The sequence below is a fragment of the Ammospiza nelsoni genome, chromosome 21 (assembly GCF_027579445.1).
Source record: "Ammospiza nelsoni isolate bAmmNel1 chromosome 21, bAmmNel1.pri, whole genome shotgun sequence".
Classification (NCBI taxonomy): Eukaryota; Metazoa; Chordata; class Aves; order Passeriformes; family Passerellidae; genus Ammospiza; species Ammospiza nelsoni.
Window position 1 is genome coordinate 951,866 of NC_080653.1, and position 20,246 is coordinate 972,111.

The 20,246-nt window shown below is 47.1% G+C and overlaps 1 protein-coding gene across 7 annotated transcripts in view; it reads right to left on the reverse strand.

Annotated features, from left to right (window-relative positions):
• The window catches only part of TSPOAP1 (TSPO associated protein 1), a 68,055-nt gene that overhangs the window by 22,032 nt on the left and 25,777 nt on the right, over positions 1–20,246 (reverse strand). For 6 of the 7 annotated variants that reach the window (XM_059486813.1, XM_059486811.1, XM_059486810.1 and 3 more), the window contains exons 9-18: positions 19,613–19,735; positions 19,107–19,211; positions 17,743–17,793; positions 11,655–11,838; positions 11,137–11,357; positions 8,496–8,605; positions 6,597–6,706; positions 4,371–5,186; positions 3,730–3,881; positions 1,709–2,269 (exon numbers count right to left, since the gene is read on the reverse strand). In XM_059486813.1, the coding sequence (XP_059342796.1) occupies positions 1,709–2,269; positions 3,730–3,881; positions 4,371–5,186; positions 6,597–6,706; positions 8,496–8,605; positions 11,137–11,357; positions 11,655–11,838; positions 17,743–17,793; positions 19,107–19,211; positions 19,613–19,735 (2,433 nt within the window). The remainder of the gene's footprint in view (positions 1–1,708; positions 2,270–3,729; positions 3,882–4,370; positions 5,187–6,596; positions 6,707–8,495; positions 8,606–11,136; positions 11,358–11,654; positions 11,839–17,742; positions 17,794–19,106; positions 19,212–19,612; positions 19,736–20,246) is intronic. The other variant, XM_059486814.1, reaches the window with a different exon arrangement.

Below are 20,246 nucleotides of genomic sequence, written 5' to 3' on the forward strand. Positions count from 1 at the left end.
TAATGAAGAACAATAAGCACAGAGAGTGCAATAAGTTTCTGATTAGATCACCTAATGAGAATTAAAGAAAATCTTCATCTGTATTCCAACCAGTCCAAGAAAACCTCTGGGAGATGGAGGAATGGAACTCCAGAAACAAGAAGGGTAAGGCAGGTGGGCCTTATCAACCACCTCTTTCTCTTACTCTAACCAAGGGAACCTCCCTGCATTTTGCAATGGAACAGAATCTTGTCCTTATGTACCAGGCACTTTGAAAACACTGAAGGATCAGACCCCAGGGACATTGAGACATTGCAAGCTTCTCAATGTCCCCTGGACAAAAGCCAGGCAGGTCCTGATCTCATGTCTAATTTCACAGCTCAGATTTCCTGCCCTGATTCCCTTTGCTGACAGCCAAGTGAAGAGACACACCTCAAGTGAGAAGGATGATTTGCATCCTGGGAGCACTCATTTCACTCCTCTCCACAAAAGAGGCAAAGCAACCACCACAAGTGCAGCCATCTACACCAGACACCTGAATGTCCAGAGGCAACATTGCTGGGAACACGTGAAGTGCAGTAAGAGTCTCACAAAAAAACAAGGAAATCTGGGCTGGTACTGAATCCACTGAGATATCACTCGCACAGAAATCTCCTGGCACACCACAAACATCTGAATCTGGGACAAATCCACCATGACACTCCTCATCCCTGGAAGTGTTCAAGGCCAGGTTGGATGAGGCTTGGAGCAGCCTGGCCTAGTGGAAGGTGTCCCTGTCAGGCACCAAATGATCTATAATGTGCCTTGAAACCCCAACCATTCCATGATTCTATGAAATGTGGGTAAATGAATCCAGCAGTTGACCCAAGGTACTGTGAGCTGCAAATGATCAGGCACTGACCTCTGAAATTTTGGACTCAACATCTCAGTTCTTCCGGGTATTGAGCTGGCCTTTGGGCTTGGGCCCACCATGCTGCTCTTGCTTTAGCAATTTTCAGAAGTCTCAGCCTAACTCTGACCCTTCACAAGGTCACACTGCCATGATTAATAAAGTTGTGCTAAATTTAACAGTTTGAAGCACTCCTATGAGTTCTGATGTTGAAAGTCAGAATGGGAAATAGATCCTTTTCCCTGATGTAATACATCCCACAACAGGAGGGCCCACTTCCCCATCGTCACAGAACAATCATTCACCATCATTATACAGCTCTCAGACATCCTCACCACTGTCCTAAAAGAACTCTGAAAGCACTTACCCACCCCACTGGGAGTACCACTGGGAATTTCACTCACCCACTGGGAACCCTAAATAGCCAGTGTCAGAACAGTTTGCCAGTTCTGCAGCCATGGCTGCCTTGCTCTGCCATCCACTAAGGTGCTCTACCACTGTCTCGTACAAACCCACCAGACTGGAGAAGGTCCCTTCAAGTCAGAGAGCACAGCAATGCCAGACTAACATGGGAACATCCTTTTAACCTTTTAACTCTGCAAATTCTTCCTTTTCTCACTCTGTTCCTCATATGCTAGCAAACATAATCAAGAGGTGAGCTGCATCTTCCAGGTATACAACAGCAGCCAAAACTCTGACAGTTTGCCACCACTGGATGATGGTGCAGAGGTGACGCTGTGTCACAGAAATGTGCTCAGTGGCATTTTGTCCTACTCCCCAAAAAGGATCCACTGCCCTTTCCTGCACACCTGGCACTGGGCAGGAGATATAAGCACTTACCTGCACCTCCATCCTTCCACCCAGCTGTTGCATTCCCTGTTTCTGGGAAGGCCCAGGCTCCGTGCCAGGCCCTGGGAGCACTGTGCCAGCCTGTTGGGGAGGCACACTCAGGCATTTCTTGTCTCCTTCAATGTCCAAGCCCTGCGGGGAAGTGCCTGGAGCCTGCACTGAGGAAGCACCAGGGGAGGGGAGGTGTGGTGGGGAAGAGGCTTCTTCTGTCAGAGGCTGCACTGAGCCAACAGGGCTGGAGGAGGGATCAGTCAATTTGGCATCTGAGCTCTCAGCAGGAATTTTCTGTTGGAGCGTGTGCTGTGGGCTGCGGGGAGGCAGCAAGGCCCTGGGGGCCCAGCGGGGCAGTCTGGGGGGGACAGTGGTGCACACAGAGGAAGGGCAGTGGGAGGATTGCAGCAGGACCGAAGAAATCTGGGCTGGAACCGAATCCACGGACTCCCCGTACTGAGACATCGTCCTCACAGAAACCTCACGGCACACCTGGAACATCTGAAGCTGGGACAAGTCCACCAGGACACTCCCGGCAGTTGGAGAAGTAACTTCTATCACCTGTAAGCAAAAGAACAGGAAGGAATTATTTATTGTGCACAGCTCAGCCCTTCAATTCCCAACCCAAAGTTGATAGAATCCACAGTTCTGGAGAGCAGCTGTGCACAATTCCCACCCTTCTGCACACTATCTGGGAAGAATGAATGTTAAAGAAAAATTTGAGAAACTGAACGGTCTACAAAATATGAATATATCCTCTCCTACTCCAGATTTTAACCCTCCTTGTTTCCTAAACCTTAAGGAGCTTTTCCCTTTTTTAGGTCGCTTTTTCAACTACCTTCCCAGACTCTTCCTTTTTTTCATCTGTGAAGAGAAAAAAGCATTTCCACGACAAAAGAGCAATTATCCAACACAGCATCATTCTGTTTTGCACTGTGCTCCTCAAACAACATCATGTGTGCATAAGACCGCAGGACATTTTCAATACAGAATGTCCTTGGATGTTCTGTATCAGTAACAGTACTGAACAAACAGAACCCTGGGGTGTTTGTATGTTAAAATGACAGAATGGTTTGGTTTGGAAGGAACCTTAAAAACCATCTCATTCTAGCCCCCGCCATGGGCAGGGATATCTTCCACTTGGAGCACCCCAGGTTGCTCCAAGCCCCCTCCAACCTGGCCTTGGACACCACCAGGGCTGGGGCAGTCAAAGCTTCTCTGGACAATTTGTGCCTGGGCATCATTACTCTCACAGGGAACAATTTCTTCCCAGTATCCCACCTAACCCTGACTTCTGGCTTGGGAAGCCATTTCCTGTGTCCTGTCCCTCCATCCCTTGCCCTCAGTCCCTCTCCAGCTCTCCTGAAGCCCCTTTAGGCCCTGGAACAAGCTCTGAGATCCCCCTGGAGCCTTCTCTTCTCCAGGTGAACACCCTCAGCTCTCCCAGCCTGGCTCCAAGGCAGAGGGGCTCCAACCCTTGAAGCATCTCCCTGGCCTTGTCTGACTCGCTCCAGCATCTCTGCATCCCTTTGATGTTGGGGGCCCCAGAGCTGGAGGCAGCTCTGCAGGTGGGGTCTCACCTAAGCATGGCAGAGGGGCAGATTCCCCCCCCCACACTCTTCTGCCCATGCTGTGAGGATGTCAACTTTATGCTGGAGCACTACACCTCAGTCGTCACATTTGCAAGAAAGCCCCAGTGGTGGCTGTGTACTTGTCCTTGTGCTCTGCCCACACCCTGGGGACTGTTTGCCAAAGGATCAGGCCAGTGCCTGGGCTGAGCAAAGGAGGCTGTTTTGCTGCTGGAGGGTCCTGCTCCAGGAGCACCTCCAAAACCCGGACAGATGTCTTTTGCAGTGTGCATCACACAGCCCAAGCAATGTCCCTTCTCTGACGTCACTCCTTTCTGGGCCAAGGACTGCCACTGCCTCTTCAAGACCCTTCCTGGATCAAGCTTTCCATGTCTTAAGGTCCGATACCTCATGCTCCCCCTGCAACAGCCCAGCCCCCTGCACAGCCAGTACCTTCTGTCCATCCGCGTACACGGCATAGCCAGTGACCCGCACCCCATTGGAAGATCCTTCAGCGTCAATGGTGACAGGTAACCAGCTGATAACCAGGATACCTGGAGAGGGACCAGCTTCCACCTGGACATCCAAAGGAGCATCAGGTGTGCCTGTGAGAGACCAAACACAATTTCCTCTTGCTTATCTGGCTACAGCATAAAGCTCAACCCTGGTTAGAACCAAAGAGCAAACTCCCAACCACACTTGCCCCTGCAGAACTGAACTACAACAGCCAGGCCAGTATTGGGAAATGTCAGACAGAACCAGAGAAAATAAGGTGCTCTTGTTCTGTGAAAGCTTTAATGCACAGAAAACAGAACTTTGCAAAAGTAGCTGAGGCCAAGATGCAGCAATCATTGGAGCAAAGTCATGGTAAACCATCTCTTTCCTGCCCAACCAGCACAGAGGATGTCTTCCCAGAGCAAATGAAAGCAAAAGGGCTAATCAAATTTTAAAATAAAGTAAGAAAAACAGTAAGACAAAACAGTGCAGCACCTCAGGCTTTGGGGATCTAATCAACCCTGCTTCCCTCTGTCCTATGGCTTCCCAGCAAAGGGCCAGCTAAGCACAGCCTCTCCATGTGCAGAGGCCTGCAGTACCTGCTAGAGGGGTAGTGAAGTGTATCACGGCTGAGTCCTGCTCCTGCCCCTTAGGCACCTCTTCCCAAGGACTTTTCATGGGCCGGGCCTCCAGCTTGGCCACGTACTGGGTGCTGGGCTGCAGGTTGCGGAAGGTGTACCAGTACACGCCCGGCTTGGTCACATCACACTCCTGCCCATTGAGATACACCCCGTGGCTGTAGTTGCTGTTGCAGGGAAGCCACGTGACCTCTGCTGACGTGGCTGTGACGCTTCTGACTTTCAGCATCATTGGTGCCACGCCAAAATCCTGCCCCACAAAGAAAGTGCAGCGCAGTTTATCCGAGCTGCCGTGCTCCGTCACTGTCTGCACGGACACGCGGTAAGCCCTGCTGTGTAAGTCCAGCTTCTCTATCACCGCTTTGGTCTGAAGGCCACTCTTCACGTTCTGACGTAGCTCTTCATCCACATAGATGTTGTAGCTTTGTATGTCTGGGCAGCCAGCTGGCAAAAGAGGTGGTTCCCAGCCTACAACTATGCTTCTGGCAAGCTGCTTGATAAGAGTCAGTTTTCTTGGGTAAGGCACTGCTGTGTGACTAACGGGCTCCTCCTGGTCTCCTTCTGCTCTGCTGGCCAACGGACTGGCGCTACTCTCTTCAATGGAAAACTCACTCTTATCTCCACTGCTGGTGCTTGTACTGACCAAACTTTTCTCCTGGTATGAGCTATGGGTGAGATCATTCAGCTCCGGAGGCAGAAACATCATGAGGTCATCATCTGAAACTCGCTCAACAAAATTGGAGGGGACCAGCCCTCGCCGGCCATCCATCAGCTCCCCTAAACAAAAAACAGGACACCTGTTACCACTGCTCCTGCCATTGACCTTCCAACTCAGCTGCCAGGACTATGGCACAACATCTTTGCCAGGGTACAACAGCTCAGCAGTCAAGAGTGGAAAAGATCTCGGGGAGGTTATTCCTGGCAATGCTTCCTGACTTCCTAGGGCTTCCCTTGTTAGGTCCCAAAGGACACAGTGAGGAAATTCACTGCTTCACACATCTCAAAACCGACTAAGTAAAAAGTTGGGTTGTGTAACTAGCTAAAGGCTTTCTCCCTCGTCATTATCCCATTCCTCCTCATCACAGCTCTTTCACTAACTTTTTTAGCCTTCCCAAACTACCCAGTTGGATGATTTTACGTCTTCTCCCAGCCATACAGATTTGGGGTTTGCAGTATTTCCTCCAGAAAGTCCATCTTCCCAGCTCTGTATTCAGCTCTGGCCTTCCTTTTAGCTCCCTTCTTTCTTAAGTTAACTCCTCCACTAAAGATGTCCCAAAAAGACTTGTGGGGACAACAGATAAACAGCACTTGGTCTGTGCAAACCCATCAAACCACAGATGAGCAGCACACAGGGACTGCACTGCCTTCTCCCTTCCAAACTCTACCTACAGCAAATCAAGTGAAAGCAGGGAAAGCAGAAAAGGTTAGTAAAGAATAATCTTTTTAAACAATAAACAAACAAATAAATGATAAGCTTGGGAATAGAAAGAAAGAAAAATGAGGCAGAGCAGTCACAGAGCAAGCAGTGCAACACACATGCATTTGTCTCAGCTCTTGCAAAGCACCTCAGGAAATCAGGAATTTATCACCCCTTAAGCAAGTGGCTCCACAAAAAAACTTCAACACAAATTTACAGCCCACAGATCTTGGTTTCAATTCCATCCACCTTTTAGTCAACCAGGATCATGTTTGCAAAGGGACCAGAACAGCAACACTGTGTAACACTAGCAAAGGTCACAATTGTAGTCTGGGTTGATTAATGTATCCCCTCTTTGTCAAAAGAGCAGGAGGCAATGGAGCCCATTACCTGCTGCAGTCCCTGGCTCACTACAGGCACTGGAAAGAGGGAAACAGCCCATCTGCAAAAGAGGCTGACCATGTTCCTCTCCATGGTGAGGGAGGAACCATATGGGAGCTGAAACCATTGGGGATGAAACCTGGAACTTGCTGAAAGTAGTGGCAAAATTTCCACTGAAATCAATAGACAAAGATTTCATAGCTTAGACTTAATTTATTCATATAATAAATAAAGCAGTTTCCAACAAGATCTGCTCATCCAACAAACTAACTTTGGGTAGAAACCCTTTACCTTGTGGTCTCAAGATTTACTAAATTTCTCTCTCATTTTCTGGAGAGAAACCAACACTCCATAGCAGTTCGGTCACATTTCATTTTACTAAAACACACCTTCAAAGAAGCCATCTTCATCCATGTCTCCATAGATGTAAATATATTCTCCAGCAGTCAGTGGAAGTTCTGCCTCTGGATTTTCATTAGGTCCATCAAAAGGATTGTAGCTGAAATATTTACAATTGGAAGACTTAATTTGCATAGGAACCATCCCAGCAACACCTTACAGCTGTGATGCTGATAAGCTTTCAATTCATTGGGAATGACTCCACTTTGGCAAGCAGCAAAATCCACAGACACAGGTTTACATGTAAACTGTAGTTTACATATGAAAATATTTAATAACAGATAATTTCTGAGGAGCAGAAGAGATGACTTGTTACATCCAAAGGAACAGGGATATAAGGATGCTGGAGGGGACTGGAGCATCTCTGAGGACAGGCTGAGGGAGCTGGGCCTATTCAGCCTGGAGAAAAGTCAACAGAAAGGGGATTTTGTCAATGCACAGGTATATTTGGGGTGGGTGTCAAGAGGAGGGGGCCAGATGCTTTCCACTGGTGTCCAGCAACAGGACAAGGGGTAGTGGGCACAAACAAACAGGAAATTTCACCAGAACCTGAGGAAAAACTTCTTTGAGGTTGAGCAAACACTGAAAAAGGCTACACAAAGAGGCTGTGGTGTCTCCTCCTGCTCTAACCCCACATTTTAAACAGCACTCCAAAAACTTCACCAGCAAGAAAATTAGACATAAATTGGTGATATAGCTTGGACTCTAGGCAGTTCTAACCTGCCTACCCAGGGATCCTCAGACTAATCAGAGGGTCTCATTTCACAGGAAAATGCCTCATGAAAAACCTTTATCTTTACAAACACCTACTGCCAATTCCTGTTCTTTACCCCTTAAAAGGGTTTTCATCATGCCAAAGCAATGTTTATCTCTCTGTGATCTGACTGAGACCTTATGGGCCCAAGACTTGCATGAAGACACAGACCACATCTGATGTGCTCCTCACAAGCACAGAATCATCCCTGTTCTCTTCCTCCCAATGGAAAAGCTGAAGGATAGGTAATACACTGAACTGTAGCAACATGGGCTTGACCATGATGGCTCAGTGAATGGCAACAAACAAAACATCTGGCTTTTTTTTTCTCTTTAAAAATTACAGCCAGAAGCATTTTGGCCAAAATTTCAAAAATTCTAAGTTGAAATTTTCTTAATTGTTGAAACAAGATTTCTTAGAGAAGAATTCTTGCACTATTCTGAAAAAAACAGACAATTCAAGGAATATGTCAGTTGAACTAATTTTCAACAGAGACCAATATTTAAAGTTTCACACAGTGCTGTTCACTGAAAGCTACTGAGCTTAATGTGCTTTTGTTGAGCTAAGCCTGGATTGTGCAGGAAGTTACAGGTCTCAAATCATTCAATCATGGAATGGTTTGAGTTGGAAGGCACCCAAAAGCTCATCTCATTCCACTCCCTGCCATGGCAAGGACACCTCCCACTGTCCCAGGCTGCTCCCAGTCCTTTCCAACCTGGCCTTGGGCACTGCCAGGGATCCAGGGGCAGCCACAGCTGCTCTGGGCACCTGTGCCAGGGCCTGCCCACCCTCCAGGGAACAATTCCATTCCAATATCCCATCCATCCCTGCCCTTTGGCAGTGGGAAGGCATTCCCTTGTCCTGTCACTCCAGGTATTTGTCCCCAGTCCCTCTCCAGCTCCCCTGGAGCCCCTTTAGGCACTGGAAAGAGCTCTGAGGTCTCCCCAGAGCCTTCTCTTCTTCAGGCTAGACACTCTCAGCTCTTCCAGTGTGAAAATCCCATGGAGAAATAAGATAAAAGGTCTAACCTATGATTATCCACTCCTAACAGTGTGAATCCTAGAGAAGATTGTGAAGTAGGGAACTGTGGATAACTGTGTAACTTCACAGAGCACAGGCAATGAGCACTCAGTACCTGTATCGAGCTAAGAACACCTGGAGCTTTGCAGGGCCTTGGCTGCCCGGCTCTGGCATGAGGGAGATGCTGTCAACATCCAGTTCTTCCATTTCACTCGCAGTGTCCACCTAAAAATGTTAAAGGAGTAAAAGAATACTCAGAGTGTTTGTACATAGTGAACACATCCTCTAATCTCATGGCTCCTGGGCTAAGGACCATCTCTAAGAATGACTTTTTAGGTGAGGAAGTAGTAATAAGAGGCAACAGCCCCAAGTTGGAGCTTCAGAGCTTCCAGTCAGACATCAGCAAAAACTCCTTGCCCAGGTGGGTGATACAGCCTTGGGAACAGTTCCCAGAGCTGGGGGGGATCTCTGTTCTTGAAGAACCTGTAGCCTGAGCTCAGCAGAGCCATGGCCACACTGATCTAAAGCTGGTGACAATCCCACTGGAGCAGGAGATTTGACTACAGGCTCTGGAAATCTCCTCCACCCCAGACATCCATAATTCAGCATATTGGTTTCTTGCTACCTCTAAATGGTAGCTGTGCCTGTATGCAACAGAAATGTCAACCTGAACAAAGAAGCTCTGTTGGATGTTGGGGTCTTTAACTGCTTCTGTCCTCTCCAATACCTGTAAATTTTCTGTAGGATGTCTATGTACTTTAGACAGAGCTTTGATTGAAACTTTTGGTTTTAGCTGACTCTGCTAACAGCACATGCTGAATGAAAGTCAGGGCAGGAAGCCCCCATTCCTGTTACAACCTCTCCCTTTCTAGCCAGCAGCTCCTTCTGCACTTCCTAAGCTGAAGGCTGCACCTTCAGGGCATTTGGTGCCTACTGGCAAAGCACCTTTAGGAAATTTCTCTCAGTTGTTTTGATCCCGGTGAAATGTTGGGATTTCACATCCAGTGGCAAGGGGTTATGTAATGCAACCTTTCTTCTTGAGGCAGTGCACTCCCTGGGGTTTGTCTGAACTTGTGCCAATGAACCAATTCAAGCTGCCTTTTTAAAGCAGACCTCAAGGCAAACGTATTTTTGATCAAGACCCCTGCAGGCACCAGAACACTGTCGCTGACACCTTTTGTGAAAAATCTTTTCTTAGGATTTTTCTCCCTTCTGAGAAGCTGTGGTCTCAGAGACAAATGTAAACAATGGTTGTCTGCTGCTGTAGAATGTATCAAGTAAATCCGTGATGGGTCTCCTGTAGATGTTTAGATTTACTGACCAGTCACGGCAGAGCTGGCTCTCGCTCTCTGTCCGAGCCAGCTGCCTTTGTTGTCATTCTTTCTTTTCTACTCTTAGCTTAGCTAAGTTCTGAGGAAACCTTTTCCTTTCCTTTTCTTTTTAGTATAGTTATAATGCAATATATATATATATATAAAATAAAATAATAAATCAAGCCTTCTGAACATGAAGTCAACATTCTCATCTCTCCTCTCATCCAAAAACCCCTGTGAACACAGTCACAGAACACAAAGTATTTTTTTTTTAACACATGAAGAGCCAATCTCAGGAGGAGTTCAGAGCATCTTTTCAAGGTACTGTACTCCTTGTAATGCAATCCTACCCCATGTCCTTGGAGAACAAACATCTGTAACACCCAAACGAAGGGGCTTAGCCTGGAATGTTCCCACAGTTATGTGCTGTGGAAGCCAAACTCTCCAGGCACTGGCTCTTTTCCAAGGGTCCCACACTGATCTCTGCAGCCATCTATCTCTCCAGGGAGGCAGGCTGGCTTCCAAGCTTTTTCTTGAATTAAAAAGTAGGCTTTTTTCCTGCTATAGAATTGCTAACAGTCCCATACCTGTTCCTCCCTAGGTGTGACCTTCACTTTGTCTCTGAGCATGGCACTTCCTTGACCTCTTACACAGTGGGAGGCTCTGCCTGGCACTGAAGCAGCCCTTTGTTGTGGCTGTCCTGAGCTGGGCACCTCAGCACTTCAGCAGCTTTAGTACTCAGGAAAAAAAAGAGCAAAAGGTGCCTCTCAGGCCACCACACCTGGCCCTGCTCACAGCACTTCTCTGCCCTAAAGTCTGTCCCCTCCAGTGATGCACAGGAGAGAGCATCAACCCCTGCTCAAGGGAACCCCACACCACCACAAAAGGGCTCCTGGGGAGAAGAAGCAACAACCATCAAGGAGATCTTGGTGACACAAACATGAAAAGCCTGTTAGCTCCATCCCTCTTAGCACAAACTTGGCACCCTCTCATGGTTTCTTTCACCAATATCTTAGTAACTAAAAACACCACACAAGAAGTTTGAGTTCCTCATTCACAGCTCAAGGTGAAAAATAGTCTGGACACAGTTTCTCCTCATGCTAAAAATTCTAGTTTGTAGCCTTTGTATGTCTTAGTGGCAGCTGAGATGCCACAAGGAAGCTTAGGAAGAGCTACTTCACACATCCCATCCCATTCCTCTAAGCTCCCAGGCACTGTCTATCCAGCTGTTTCCTTCATGGAACACAGAAAAATATTCAAATGAGCATTAAAGACATGACATCTGAAGTAATTTCAATATTTTTCTATGGTTTTCCTCTTGTTTATTCCATTTTCTTCAAGCAGCCAGAAGGGAATGAATGCAACTTTACTGGTGCTCTCAGCAATGCATGTATTCCCTTCTGGCTGGAAAGCACAGGCAGCAGAGGGGACTCCCATACTGACCTCTGGAGTTGGGCAGGATTTTGGGCTGTTCTGCATGGATTCAGATTTTGAAGAGCTGGACTGAGACTCCCCTTTCTTGGATTGTTTCTGAGCACTGCTGGGAGCAGCTGGGGAGCCCATGGTGGTGTTTGGCCCTCGCTGCGACAGCTCCAGCTCATCACTCCCTTCATTGTGAACCTTCTTTGTGGTCTGATGGGGGAGCAACCCAGGAACAGCTGACTCTGCAACAAAATCAGCTCTCCATTAGTTACAGCCACAGGCAGGATACAGGATCAGCAATGAGCACCCCAGGGAGCAGCCCAAGTCTCTCCAAATGTGCCTCATTCAACAGACTGGACACCTCAGCTCTCTGGCCACAGACATGCCAACTTCTCTTTACAAAATGAACCAAAAGTATTTACAGTAGGGACAGAGATGCCAAAATTACACTAAATATTTGCATTAACTCCTTTAGCCCTTTTCATTTATATAAATATCAACCCATTTGTCAAATGCCTCTCAGGCACGTCCAACATTACCCTTCTCCCAGCGGGGCTGCGGGGTGGAGCTGCACAGAGCAAGGGGCAGCTCTGAAGTCACCAGGGTGGAGGTGAGAAGGTCGATTTTTCCTGTTTGAAGTCGGAATTGTTGGAGTTCCTGTGACAGGAGGCTGAATTGCTCTGTTTGGCTGCGACACTGGTCCTCCAGATCCTTCACCCGGGCCTGCCAGGAGAGAACGAGGTTAGGAACAAACCCCTGACAAAACACTGAGGTTCCAAACAGGATTTGCCTTTGCTGCACCTTTTCCCAGATTCCAAGGAGCTAAAGGATGCTTTTAAATGCCCTGCCTAGGAACAGTCATTGGAAACTGGCAGCCTCACACCTCTACTTATTTTAGAAAAGCTGAGGCTCATCATCTCTGAGGATGCTGACTACAAACTCCATTAGGACTTATCCCTAAAATTCTGCATTTGAACTTCAATATCCTCTCTCAGCCCTGCACAAGACCAGATGAGATATGTGAGAGACAAATAAGCCTTAAAAAGATTCAAAAGGCTTTGCATGGTTTTTGGAGCATTAAAATCACATCTCCAAAAGGAATTGCTCTCCCAATTTTGTCCATCACTCCAGAGGCCCCAGCAAGCTCCCAAAACCTTAATCTGATTTCCCCACCATTCCAGGCAGGACTGCCAACTGTCCCTCTGGACCTTGGCACTAGGAAGGGCAGAGAGCACATGGGCCCATGTTGCAGAACTCTCCCTTGATGTGGGAAGCACTTTTCTCCCTGGTCCTACAGAGCTGATTTACTCCAGGGAAATGCATGCTGAGGGCAAGAAAGCTACAACTCAGCAAGATGAGGTGCCAAGGAGCCTTGGGAAACACTATGGAGAGGGAGGGACACATTCCTGCTAGAGAACCATTTGTATTTTCCCATACTGTCTTTTTACCATCCCTAGAACTTCCCCTTGCTAAACACTGCTGATTCCTGGCTGTCTACACATCCCCACATTCCCCCAGGTTGTAGGCAGACTAATTCCCAGGTGATTCCAACTGCTCCTTTCCCTCCTCTCACTGTTTCTCGTAGGTAAGAAGCACCAAAACAGATGACTGCACTGCACTCTTCAAAATTTTCCATTCTACCAAATGTATTTGAAGTGTTTTTTCTCCTTTCAACTCAAAAAATAAATGATGCCTTGAAATATTATGTGAGTCAGAAAGCCCAAGATTTTAAGCAGCTCTAAAAATAACATTTCTGACCTGGATAAAGCTCTCTCTGTGGTCTCAGAGTAACACAAAACCTTTGTAGCCACTCCCTAAGGATTTAGGAGGGTCATGCATTTTTATTTGACTGTGGCATATCTGTTTTAGGCATTTCAGTTTATTACTTGTTCCCTCCACAAGTCTAAAGGTGCTCTCATGCTCTAAGGAAAGCCTGGTGAAGTCTCTCAAGTTTGGCAAGAGCTATCTCTGAACTGAATTCAGATGCCAGGACCAACTTCCAGAAGTGTCTGTGTTATCCACTTGCTCAGAGTCAACTCCCTGTTAACTAAGTCATGGTGCACAGGATTCCTCTGCCAATATGAGTGTTTGAATTTACTTACAGTTTGGATTTTTCTCATAAAGACTTCTCCCCTACAACATTGCATCTCAATAGAGAAAAGAAACCCTCAACAGTAAGAACAGTTGCACTGGATCAAAGGAGGGCTTCTTCAAGTCCAACATCCATCCCTGATCCCACCTTGGGACAGAGCCTACAACAACAGACAGGTTCAGAATGACTGCAGGACCAGAGGGGGATTTCCTGTCTTCTCTGCCAGCAGATGCATCTGGATATTGTGTTTAATAGCATCATAATAGTACCTTGTCCTGTAAATTCATAAACCACAGTCTAAATCCATTTATACTGGTGGCCAAGCCAATAACCTGGATCATTCAGTTTAATTCTAAGACACCTAATTAGTCAAGTGTCTTTTCAATCTGTTATTCCGAACAACACACAGACATGCCTTAAGTACTACTGCCACATCATACACAAGGTGAACTTCTAGTAGCTACTTTGTAGGGAACCGCAGGCAGCTGGGAAGCAGCAGGTTTCCAGGACAGTGCTGGGAGACAGGAAGATGAGGCCCAAGGACATGGCCAGGAGGTTCAGGGAACCAGCAGGAATCAAGCTCTAGACACAGAGAAGACTTCTGTGTCTGTGCCCAACCCAAAATGGGGAGAAAGAGGAGTCTCCCACAAAAGGGACTGGACTTCCAGAAGAGGCTGCAAGAGAAGGAGCAGAGCTTGGTGGGGTCAGTTTAACCACCAACTCAGGAACTGATTCTCCACACCCAACCACCACCACTTCAGCCCCATCCTCTAAGACACTCTCATTAATGGCAGATCTGTTCCACTTCTCCAGCTCATGCTCTCCTTTCAGATGTGCCTTGCTCCCCTTCTCCATATCTTCTGCTACTACTTTTCAGATCAGAGAATTCCCATTTTGCTAGAAGGGAATTCTGCAGTTGTGCAGTCCAAGCTCTTGCTAAAAGCAGGGCTGATGCCAAAGGAATTAAAGGAACATCCACAACTCCACATCAGTGTGGGTGAAACTTCTACAGGCTTGTTACCATAACCCAATGAAGTCCTTTCCTGAAAATTCCCACCACTTTGCTGCTTTTTTGATCAACTTGTGGCTGGCATTGTTTTTTAAAATCCCCTACCTCTAACCCCGCACCTCCTGTGCCAGCAGGGAATTATGAGCCCACCACCGGGCATGTTTAGTCTCTACTCTCTCCTCCATGTGCCTTTGCACACCTACATTTTATCTCCCCATTCCTCCTGAGATTTCTGCCAGATTGGAAGGTTTTAAAGAAGTTTTCTATCAGCTACAAACCATAGCACTTCTGTACCAGCCTTCTTTCGAAACCACCTGTGAACAGGCCAGCTAGCACAGCTCCCAAGCTGGAATTTCATTAGTACCACCTCTTCTGGGAAAACTGTCATCCACAATCTCTACTTCCCATCTTCCACTCAGTTACAAAGCCAGCAGGACCCATCTTCACGACGCTCATTTGCAATGTTGTCACCACTGCTTTTGGAATTTGAAGGAAACACTTCACTCTTGGACTGCAAAGACACTTAAATGTGGAGAAGGAGCACAGTTGGGCAATTCTAAAAATCTGAAAGTGCCAAAAAAAGTAAGCTCCTAATTCTAATTTTCTAATTGGTCAAGAAAGCAAGGTACTTAAAGAGAAACACAGCTGCCCCATCAAACTCATAGGGGGAGCTCCTTTAATTACACTTATTTCTTGGCAGTAACACTCTTGCAATCTTTTCTAGAGTATAGTTAGAACAAGAACACCAAGCAACTGTCAAAGTCAGAACAGATGGAGAAACGTCCTGTTTGACAGCATTAGAGCAGTACCTGCATGCAATCCAAAGTACTCTGGGAGCAAGAAGAAAAGCAAAAAGAGATATCAAACCACATCAGCAGTTACACTACAACACTCTGCCGAAGATAATCCAACCCTCAGTATGAATGAAATTGTTTTCTCACCAAATTACAGTGTCTGCCTTGTTCCATACTGAGATTCCCAGCTCATTCCCAGAAGCTAAATCCTACACACTAAATGCATGAATAAGATAACCAGGTACTTTTTGAGGGCCTCCTCCCAGTGTGCTTTGAGATAAATGACAATGTACTTAGAGTGGCTGCTAAATCTCAAGCCCCCTTTTCCCAGCACATTGCACCCACTCAAAAATGAATGGAATGGACATTTTGTGCTCAGATCTTTCCCCAGGTCTGAGATCATGGAGTTCTGGGAGTCAAAGCACAGCTCAGAGCCTGGCTGTGACAGGCTCTTAAGCAGCTGACTGCCTGCTCAATCCTGCATCCTGCTCCTAGGTCAGGGAAAGCAAGCAAAGTTGAGCTCTGGTCCCCTCATTTAGCACCAAAACTGGATTCCTGGAAGGAGGCTGTCTCCTTTTGTACCTATGCAGTGCCAAAGGCAGTTGAAATCTTGTCTCATGTACTTTGGAACCACTGAACTCCCTCATTCCTATGACCTTAACCCTCAAGCTTTTCTTCCTAAGCTGAGAGGGTGCTTCTCTCCACGGCATTTCTCCACTCACCCCATTGCATTCTCCTTACCCCTGTCACTGCTTTATCCCAGAACTACGGAACACCTAAGGCTGAAGGAGATCACCTGGAGCACTGGCATCACCTGATACAAGCCCTCAGCTCAGAGCAGGGTTGGCTGCTGAGAGCTCTGTCCAGTTCTGAACATCTCCAGGGGCAGAGACTCCACTAATGACAATCATGGGACAGAACTCTTCAAACAGGAAAATGGACTACACTCATTCTTCATTTATATCACATCAAAAAGCAATTCAAGCACATGTGAAAATGACAATACACACCAAAGACGTCTCAAACCCCCTAATTATGCCATACACTGATGTTCTGGAATAACTATGATTATAGTTATGTAATTTAAATGACTGTTGCTCTGCATTAAACTGGCTTTTAATGACAGTTCCTCTTTCTTTGTTCTACTTTATAAAATTCAAGATCAGGTTGAATCGGGCTCTGAGAAACCTGATCTAGTTGAAAGTGTCCCTGCCTATGGCAGGAGGTAGAACTGGATGAACTTCAAGGTCCCTTCCAACCCAAACCATTTGATAATTATGTGATCTCTGTACTAGTAACATGAAAGCAAGAATATTTAACTGGTAAGGCCTTTGCAGATGAACATTACCTTCAAACCCAGAACAAGAGGACTGTCTCTTTCTTCCTTTGCAAAAGAAGATGTCTGGTTTAAACCTAAGAAGCTTCTCCAACCCTTCATTGAGTTAGTTTAGAAAACATTTGGCAAACATCATAGAATCATCAAATCCCAGAACGGCTTGGACTGGAAGGGACCTTAAAGCTCATCTTGTTACATGGGCAGGGACACTTTTCACTATACCAGGTTGTTCCAACAGCCTTTGAAACAGAACCACAGCAACCCTCCCTCTCCCTAAAAAGCTGCTCAGAACCCAGCTAAACACCAGGTCATGCAGAGCAGCACCTGTATCAGCTGATCCTATCCTTGCAGCCAAATGCAGAGGTCCCCAAAGGGGTGTGGCAAGGGCACAAGATATAATGTCACATCCCCCAATACTCACCCAACCTATAACATTTCAATCCTGCTCAGCAGAAGCCCAGCACTCCTGGGATCTACTGGCCAGGCCCCATCCAAAGCTGGTGCTATTTGCAGTCATGGAGCAATGTCCATCAAGGATTATTCCCACCTGCATCAACAGTCCTGGGCTTCCAAAAGCCACAGAGCTGCACAGCAGCGGGCACAGGGAGCTCACTCTGACAGCCCTGACTGTTTGTCACCACTGGAGACAGGAGCACCGCCCCAAGAGATCCTACTGCCTGGGGGTACAGCAAGACAACCTGCTCACCTCAGATGTTTCAGTGCTCAGAAAACCTCTGAGAGAGCAGAAGATGCTCCCCTGGCCATACACTCAACCCAACCCTCCAACAGTCACTAAATTGTCACATCAAGCTCCAGGGTTTGGCACTGTGCCTTTGCAGCTCCAGGAATCCAATGTTTTCTCCAAAGTCACCCTGACAGACAATGAACTCATGCCCATCAACCCCAAAGCAGTGCTCAGCACATCTCCAGGCTGCACCAGTACACTGTCAGCCACCAGGCAAAGCACATTCTCAGTGTGCAATCAGAGCAAATGGAACAAGGCTTCACCACTCTTAATGCTCAGGTTTTCCTGCTTTTACCTAATAAACTTTTCTTATTTTTCCTTAATAAAACAAATAGAGCACACATACACAAGAGAAATTTTGAATCTCACGGACACAAGTACTCTCCTTTCACATGATGCTGGAAAATGGAACAGGCAGATCTGAGTTTGATTACTAAATGTACCCCTAGAGTTTTTAGGCACAATCTGAATGAAGTAACCAATCTAATGACTGAGCAGGCTAGGATATAATTCCCTGAACTTTAACCAAAATATTACTTTCACTGCAGCAACATGTTGCATCCAATCAAAGCACTACAGTATTTTGCAGAACAAAACCCAGGGTATCCATAAATAATCAACCACTAATCCCTCCTGTTTCTTTTGTCTTACCTCTAGAAGCTGTACTGCTCCCTCATGTTCCCTTCTTGCCTCTGCCTGCGCCTAAGGAAAAATAAGGAAAGCAGTAAATCAGAGAGCAGCCAACTTGAGTTCACTTCTACTGTCATCCTATCTTGGCAGTCCATTGTAGACTGGAGCACAGGTCTCGTGCCCCAGGAGCAGCTGAGGGAGCTGGGAAGGGGCTCAGCCTGGAGAAAAGGAGGCTCAGGGGGGACCTTCTGGCTTGGCAAAACTCCCTGACAGGAGGGGACAGCTGGGGGGTGGCAGCTGGGCTCTGCTCCCAGAGAGCAAGGGACAGCACAAGAGGAAATGGCATCAAGTTGTGCCAGGGCAGGGTCAGGTTGAATACTGAGAAAATTTCTTCACAGTCCCTGGCACAGACCAACCAGCACACTGGTGAAGTCACTATCCCTGGGGCAGTTTTAACAGCTGTGTAGATGTGGCTCTTGGGAACAGGAGTCAGTAGCTGCCTTTCAGTGCTGGGGGAAGAGATGGACTCAGTCCTGGAGGGCTTTGCCCAGAGATGTTTCCAGACTGTACAGTGATTTAAATCATAAAATCAGGGCTCTGGACATACAGCAGTGAGAGGTCAGAACTGACATTCATAAGCAAAGCCCTCTATTGGAATAAGATCCCAATATTACCAGGCAGATTGTGCCTGGGCTCGTCTGACCCTTGCTGCTGGGCCAAAGGGGGCAGCTGTGGTGTTTCACCTCAGAGACACTTTTGGCTGGCTGGAGGTTGCAGCTGGGCACTGAACAAGTCCAAACTTGTAGAAACTCAGTTTACCTCTGGTGGAAAGGCTTCAGGCTAGGGTGAAGAGGAAAAGGAGACGGATTCTGCCGGAGGGTTTAATCCAGAGTTTATTCCATGGTCACAGACATCTGAATCTTGGTAACAGCTCCAACAGAATACTGACCCCACGGTCCTGGCTCAATTTAAGCCCAGGGACAGGGGGAGAGGAAGGGACAGGTGAGCACCAACCAGGTAGGAGGAGGAGGGTCTCAGGGGACGAGGGACACATAGACAGGCCAACGACCCGAGGCCTGAATTGCATCCTTTGAACTTGACCAACCACACGATGGCCTTGCTGGAATGTTTAAGACTGATTGACAGCCCAGCAGGGGGCGAGAGGGGGAAGGGGAAGAGAGGTATTGCCACACCTGGGAAGTTTAAAACAGGAAATTGCAACACACTGCAACAGCCCTCCATTTTGCTCAGGTACCAGAGTTCACCTGGACTCAGACACTCTTACCCTGTAAACTCACATCTACCTCCCCCATGCACACCTCCAAAGGAAACAAGGTGCAGGAGTCCATTCAGAGAGAAAATTGTCCCCATCCCACAGCACACACCTGCTGCAACCGCCGGACCTCCTCCTGCTTCTCCTGCAGGACTAGCAGAGCTTCCTTGTGCTCCACCTCCAGCTGCTGCCTCCGCTCTGCCACATTTCTCATGTGCTGCAGGAGAAGACATACACACCTGAGGGGTGACACTACTGAAACCCTGCCCTGTGTTCTACCAATGGCACAGAGCCAAACCAGTGAAATACAGAGCCTGTATTTCATGTCATCACCGCACAAAGAAAGAAATTCCCATCACAAGGCAGAGCAACACTGTCAGAGAAAACCCTCAAATCAGTGATGTCCACCTTATCTCCCACCCAAATCCCTGAAGCTGCCTTTCCAAAGCACCTCTGTCCACTTTGGAAAGCCATGTTTCAGGATCCTGTGGAAGCAGAATTCCCAGTGAAAGCAGAGAGACAAAAGAATGGTCAGAAAAGGCAAACAGACAACCTGTGCCATTCAAAGGAAGCAGCAGGTATTTGGACAGTCCTTCCAGCCATGTGTATGCTACTGACCTTCAGCACCTGCTCTAGATTCTCCAGCTTGGTTTGGAGTCCTTGATTCGTCTGAATTACTGAATCCCGTTCCTTAGTCACTAAAACAACCTGAAGTTTCAGGTCAGCATTCTCAGATTCAACCTGAAGAGAAAGGATTTTCAGTGAGCACAAGCAGCCATAGGTGCTCCTTGTAAAAATAACAGAGACCAGTTTATTTCTGTGCTTTCTGCTGGCAATGATACCAAAATCAGGAACCTCCTCTGCCTCAGGTTTTCACTTAAATATATGAGCATTTGTACCAGGCCTCAATGTGTAACAATTTATTTGCACACTGCTTCTCTCCCTAGATTCACCCTCCTTTTGCAAGGAGGAAGCGACTGGGATAGGAACAGACATCATAATGAAGAGATAAAAAAACAAGCACAAGGTCTATAAGCATTTTTAATCCCACACTGTAGGATTAGACACAGACAACAGGACAGAAAACTCAGTAGCCTGCTGAAATCATCTTTGCCTCCTTCACTTACCACAAGGAACTTTTGGTTCCAGGGTGTACTAGGGCTTGACAACTACCAGCAATGCAAGCAAAAACAAACATTTCCACTTACAGGTGTTATTAAATATGTAGGAATCCTTATTCATGCTGGCAAAT